Source organism: Dicentrarchus labrax, unplaced genomic scaffold (genome assembly GCF_905237075.1).
Source record: "Dicentrarchus labrax unplaced genomic scaffold, dlabrax2021, whole genome shotgun sequence".
Lineage (NCBI taxonomy): Eukaryota > Metazoa > Chordata > Actinopteri > Moronidae > Dicentrarchus > Dicentrarchus labrax.
The window spans coordinates 3704279-3711419 of NW_026136710.1; the positions used below are offsets into that span (position 1 = coordinate 3704279).

Sequence of the window (7141 nt, forward strand, 5' to 3'; positions counted from 1 at the left end):
GGATTCATTAAAGAAGGCAATAGTTTCTAAAAAAGTGAAGAGCTTAACCCGTGTGCTTACTGACCGAGAACTAAATACTGAACCAGATGAGCAGCAGAAGTATTCATATCCTTTACTTCTCAGGTTAATGCCGATGCCTCTATATGACCTACATAAACATAGAAGACCATCAGCAAGAAGATCGGCTATTTCTATAAAGTTATTCTTAATGCCACCACCACCTGCCACCAGGTCGGATTCCCCTTGAAATCATTGAAAAGAGCCTGTAGAAACACTAACACTTTTGTATACAGGGGCAGCAAGAATCTACACAAAATGACAGTTCCTTGTATTTGACTGTGGTAGAACTGTGTTTTGTGTACTGTTGGATGGTTTCATTTACTGTATGTATTTAATGTGTGCACTACAGTTTTCAGTGCTTTCACAATCAGACTGTTTGGTGTGACGCGCTTGTCAATAATACTTTCTGACTTACAAGAACTTTTAAGATATTATCATAGTTTTTGCATATGTCCGATACATGTAGTGGAATAAAAAGCATTGACATGTAGTGAAAAATGAAATAAATGTAGTATGTATAAGTGTAGATGAAGAAAACATGTCAATGAATGTTTTCTGTCCACTCATGTGAAAGGAAAGCCAAAATGGAAACTCGTAGTGTCCCCTGAGCAAAATACATCAAATTATTTTTTCAGCTAATATTCACCTTGTGCTCACTCTCATTACCCAGCAGGACATGGCTTCTGTATGTCCACAAGGACAGTACGCATTGAAGCACAGGTCAATAAGCATGTATCACTCACATATTATATATATAGTGTCACAATGTTTTCATGCGTCATACACATAAATAAACTGCATTTAAAAATGTTTTGAAGGTTTGAGTCATTAAAATATAGATGTAGATTAATAAAATGTGCCTTAAACATTGTTAGGGACACGTGAAACAGTTTGCATTCTGACTTTAAGATGTAGGTTGCTCTGACAGGTCTGAACCCATCCTCTTTCGATGAAATACAGAGTGCTGGAGTCACTTCAGGGATGTAAGTGGTGCAGACGTGTGTAAAGGCCCATGCATGGCTCAGGGTTTGATGAATACCCATGGGGGCTCCAGGGTTAACAGTGGCACATGTTTTGTTTTTCACTTAACGGCCTTGATTAAAAACCTGGAAACAAAGACAGTTACCATGGGCGTCTCACCTGTGGAATTAATTATCGCCACACAGATAGAGGTTGGCCCATTTAGCGTCTCCTCATTTCCTCATAAACAAGCTGTGCCGCAGCGTCTCTCATCACATCTGTACGGGACTCTAACCAGGTAAGAACACCTCTGCTTTAGACACATTTCTCGCTCTCATGTAAATACTTTGGTTTTATTATATTAAATGTGTAAATCGGAAAACAAATTAATTTCCAGGAAGCTACAAGACGTCATCATCTGTCCAGCAGAATGCCGAGCCAACTCGAGGGTGCAATGGATGCGCTGATAACAGTTTTCTACAACTACTCTGGAAATGATGGAGATAAATACAAACTCAACAAGGGCGAGTTAAAGGAACTCCTGAACAGTGAGCTCACCGACTTCCTCACGGTAAAGTAGACATTTCCATATTATGATTAAGTTTTTGTTTATTTAATATTTTTTATATTTGAATTGAAGTTCTTAAATCATAAATAAGAGCTTTTAGATGAACTGCTTGCTAGTTTTTTTTTTTTGTCAAATTGAAGAGAGAATTGACCATCCTCAATTTGAGCACCCACATTTGTTAATGGGAACATATTTTTAGTAAATAGGAAGGAACCAATGTTTTTTATACAGAATGATCAGAGCAAAGGGCTGACTGTGTTTGTGCACTAAACTGTGACCTTTACATCTCCCTGTATTTCCTCAATTGATCTATAGTGACCAATAGTAATCACAGTAACACACTTATTAAGGATCTTTACCCCTTTGCATGATGCTTTGCTGTTACTGACCCGCTTATAAGTTCAATTAGATCCAACCAGGTTTTCAAATGATTTAAGAAGGAGCATTCTGACCTTGTTTGAGGAAATTGTTTTCTCATTGATTGCTATCTGGCTGTCAAAGTGTAACTGCTTGTGGCTCTCACATCATAGCACTGTGGGAAATAAAGGATGTGGAGGAGGAGATAGATAAGGTCATTTGAGATAAGCCCCAGCCCCTGAGTCTGTGTGATAGCGGTTTGTACAAGCCTGCGATTCCAAATGATTGAGACCAACGCGTCAAGAAAACGGCTGGAGCCTGAGAGTCAAAGCTCTGATGTCTTCATATATATTTTTTCTTCTTTCTTTTCCCTTCTTGCCCTCCCTCATGTGGATGGGAAGCCTCAGGTGCTCACACATCATCATCATCAGTGGCCCATATCGCCTCCAAATATAGACTCTCCCATGATGTCATCACATCCCCCTGGGCTATAGTCACCTCTGAGAATAGACGCAGCCACAGCATAACATTCGCCCTCAGTTTCCTCTGACAGAAAACTTGGAAACCAAACCTTGATCCATTACTATATTGTTTTATTTTGACATGGGTGTGTGATATTAAACAGATGCGTTCAGTTTAGTTCTTTAGCTCTTTAACTGGTTTATTTTACAACTACTTGTTTATTTTATTCAATCAATTTTATTTAAACTTTAAATAAACTTTTAAATCTAAATAAACCATATTGTGTTGCATGTTAAATGAAATTTTTTGGAGATAAATGGTTTTCACAGGACATCGGTGTTGCTAAATAAACACAAACTTCTCAAAAAATTATTTTTTTATTCTTATGTTAATACTGGGGAAATACTGTATGTGGGATTTTATATTATCCCAACTGAAACAGTCAAATTTGTTTTCATCGTTTTCCTATTTTTACTAATTTACCTAGGGTATTTTTATTGTGTTTTTTATTATATATATATATATCACAATTTGACTGTAAACAGTGTTTTACTGGAATTCAGATTTTAAAAGGAAATAAAACATTTCTTATGAATTTGTTCATTGATGAGAAAACTGCAGCTTTGAGTCTCTTTGACCATTAAAATCCATTGCAGATAAAACTGCAGCCATATATTTCCCTAATAAAATAAACCCCATCTCAGTTTGCCCTTAGTGTGGATTGGATTTTAATTTCAACCTTTCCCAGAATGCTGCCTTTAATAAGTGCCACCACATAAAGATCACCGTTGCCTCGGAGGTTAGAGGGCTGAAAAGGAAAGCCATGTCTTGTTTCTCAAACCTGGAGGAAATGAGCAAAGCAATAAATGTCGTGTGTGATCGGCTGCAGCTCATGGGTCATTTAGCAGCAACATCACTCTGCTCTCCACTGGACACGGATGGCAGCTTTTGCCTTGAGTCAATATTAACCTCCAATATCAATCAAACAACTTGCGTGTTGCTCGGCCTACATGCATGGACAGACTGATATTTCCCATATCATGAAATAAATGTAATGCTGAAGCTGTTTTTAATTGCTCAAACAGAGATCTGAAGTGTCAATACTATTGGATTACAAGTCCAAGTAAGACATGAACTCATCAAGAGGCTAAGAGACTGAATATTCGTTTCGTCTCCACTTTGCTTTCAGTCTCAGAAGGATCCGATGCTGGTGGAGAAAATCATGAACGACCTGGACTCTAACAAAGACAACGAGGTGGATTTCAATGAGTTTGTTGTGTTGGTGGCCGCCCTGACCGTTGCCTGCAATGACTTCTTCCAAGAGCAGAAGAAGAAAAACAAGTAGAAAACCAACTGTAAATCTTTATCAGCAGTTTGAAAATGTTTAAAAATGTCATCACATTAAAAGCAATGCAGTAAACGTCCCATCAGTTGAATCCTTTGTATTAGCGTTTCCCGCCGTATAGCATTGTGAATGTAGTGTTCGTACATACTTTGTCTTATTGTCGCAGGTTTTAAAACAAAAAGATGTCTCACCAATTTTCAGCCTGGAGCTGTTAAACAATGACTGAGTAGAAAATACAAAGTACCCTTTTCCCTAATTGTCTTAATTGTCGTTTTTTGTATTGTGTTTGGTGCTGTGTTTAACTTGGGTGCATTAAAAGTAAAAGCTCCACTCTCCTAGTTTTGTCTATAAAAGACAGCATGATCATTACCGACAATTAACCTTTAAAAAGACACTTTGTCATTTAAGAATTTGTCTTAAATCCTTTGTTGTCATTTTTTTGTCCCAGTAGACGTCCCAGCTGAGACGCTCCCTGCTCCATTATAAATGTCAAAAGTTTATTATTGCATAATTGTCTTTCTTTGTTACAGGTTGATTGTGCATTTAAACATGTTTGTCCCTTGTCAGTCTTGCTGTCTATGTTCCCCAAGGACGAACCCTTTCTCCCTCGTGTTGGCGGAAAGCTGGCGTCATGGAAAAATGCACAGGATCACGGTGAATAAGGTTCAAGTTATGGTTCAGTGATAAGGATTTTACTGTACAATGTCTGTAACATTTAATGCTTCTAAATGTATTATGTGTTGCATGAGAAAGATAGACGTGTAGAAACATTTTAAAAAGTCTGACCACCAATCTGTTTTGAACACTATTTGACTTTGAGCATTGTCTTCTAATATAACAACTTATATGGCAAAAATAAATCTACTGGGTGACATCATGTAAAAACTAAATGAACCTACAGTGAATAAAGTCTATCCTCTGGAAACTGGAACACACAACTTCTGCCTGGATCATTATTCATCGGGTGCAAGTACTGATGTTTGTGATGTATGTTTGGGTATGTGTGCATGTGCAGTGGTGGAAGGAGTATTCTGATCCTTTACTTAAGTACTAATACAATATTGTAACTTAAATAAACAGAAGTATTATCAGCAAAACGTACTTTATCAAAAGTAAAAATGCTTGTTCTGCCTGTGACTGATACATGATATCAGTGACATTATTATGCATTATAGCATTTTACTGTTGCAGCTCCTTCAGGTGGATTAGTCGCCAATATAGGGGTTGGGCACCTCCATGGGGTCAGTAAATAAATCAGAGATTGTGTGATGATCAATGGGAAAGGAAAGAAGAAAAAGTTCTACTGCACAAATTTATATTAACTTCTTTTTTTTTTTTTTTACTTTTCTCTAAACTTTGCCTTTTTTGTGAAATATTGGATATTTTTACCTCTTTGGAACTCAATGAAACAAAACCATCTGAGTTTAGAAGTGAAAAGTCTCTTTGGTTGAACCAGAGAAGTGGAGGAGGTGTGGAATTGGATTTTTAGACTCAAAAAAGACTTTAACAACTCTATTGGACTTTAACACCAATGACTTGTGACTTTCCTTGGACTTGAGCATTTGACTTGAAAATACTTGATATCTTCCCCCAAGCTCAGATATAAAAAGTGTGCTACTTACAAATTGTGCCATGAATCAGTTAAATTACTTGAATCAACTAATGTTAACACTATTCATTCCCAACAAGTTAACACTTAATTGCCCAGACCCACTTAGTTTGAACCAATCCAACAGAAGAGAATCGTGAAGAATAATGTCACGATGCTGAGTGCCAGTTGGAAAAAATGATACCAAAGATACATTTGTGTGAGTATAAAAGCTATGTTGACTTGGGACTTGAGTGCGTGGACTTAGGAGTAGAATAAGGAGTAACAGTCAAAATAAATGCAGCAGAGAAATTGTACTTAATACAACACTTCCCTCTGAAATATAGTGGAGTAGACACATAAAGCAGCATAAACTGGAAATACCTCTCCTAATTGTCCTTGTAGTTGCTTAAATGTACTTAGTTACTTTCCACCACTGTGCATGTGCAAGTATGTGCGAGGGCAAGTCTTCTTTCAATCAGCTTTCACTTACTGGACATCTGACAAAGGCGAGAGAGGCTGTGCTTTTGGGAAATGACTGTGTACCATGTCTTGATGACGCATGGCGATCCCAATACGCACAGACCACCTGGGTCCAGCAGCATCAGCCAATCACATGGACACATCTTCCCCTCAAGCAGAAATGCTAATATTCTCACCTTGGGGAGGACAAAAGTGTAAACTCAAGCTGCATTTTCTAAGGGTTTTCCTCTGTGCGTCCCTTTTCCCGAAATACCCAAACAGACAGTTCACTTGCAATGACATTCTCAGCTGTGACGTGGAGGAAAATTACTGAAACAAAATACAGTGGCAAGTGTGATGCTTTTATGCGCGCAGATGGTGCTTGCACAAACCCTCACCGTTACAATGCAATTTGTCTGTGATTGGCTGTAATCGAGCAGGATAATCACCCTATCTCCCGTGGGAAGATGCCATGCAGTAATTATGTTTTTTGTTCAATTTTTAAAAGGTTGCAATCAATCACAAGTGTCATTCGATCGTCTTTAAATGTGGATATTTATATTCTCACACTTATAAATATCCTCCACTTCAACACACACTCTTCAAAATGTTCATGTAATTGTCTCTTCATTTCCTGTGACTAAACATCATGTTCAGGAACTGGCTTCCAACAGAGGAGAATTTTCCTATGGATTGTAAAGTTTGAGTCGTGAGCATATTTAATAGCTTCTTGTATTGGTACTATCATGAAAGTCCTGTTACTGTGGGAGATAATTACTGGCAATTAAGAAATGTTTAAGACAAAAATGCTCTCACCTGAAGTTCACTCTTAGGTACGTTTCAGTCTAGACTGCAGCACAACTTGAAAGAAATTGTCTTTGGCGGAAACAAAATGTTAAAGGCTATATCAGAAATTAAATATAATAATGAATCTGTTATTGTGCATAAAATGTAATGCCACAAGTCTCTTTCATAACTGAGGAGACCAGAAACTCTGCTGGCCAGAGAGAAAAAGGGGGGAAAACTGCTTTAAAAAAGATAATGTCCATGTAATTTTGACACCTTAGAGAGAAAGAGGACAGGATAGCGAGAGGGAAAAAATTGGAGAAAGTCTGGGAGAGCAAAAAGCAAGGAAAATACTGATAAAGTCCAAAGAAATTATCTTGAATTTGTGGCTAAAACATGCCACAAAAACAACACACAATGCCTGAAAGAACATGTAGAGCTGATGTTAACATCCTGAAGTGAATTTTACAGAAATGCCCAGAAAAGAAAAGCATGACGGAGGAAGAGAGGAGGCACAAGAAAACAGCCTCTTTCTAGGTAGCACGTATGTAGC

At 37.7% G+C, this 7141-nt stretch overlaps 1 protein-coding gene across 1 annotated transcript; it reads left to right on the plus strand.

Moving 5' to 3' along the window:
- The first annotated feature begins 1208 nt into the window (after positions 1 to 1208).
- On the plus strand, positions 1209 to 4690 carry s100z (S100 calcium binding protein Z). Its single transcript, XM_051413143.1, has 3 exons — positions 1209 to 1318; positions 1418 to 1591; positions 3597 to 4690. The coding sequence occupies exons 2-3, from the start codon at positions 1451 to 1453 to the stop codon at positions 3750 to 3752; spliced, it is 297 nt and encodes a 98-aa protein (XP_051269103.1). The 5' UTR covers positions 1209 to 1318; positions 1418 to 1450; the 3' UTR covers positions 3753 to 4690.
- The last annotated feature ends 2451 nt before the right edge of the window (positions 4691 to 7141 follow it).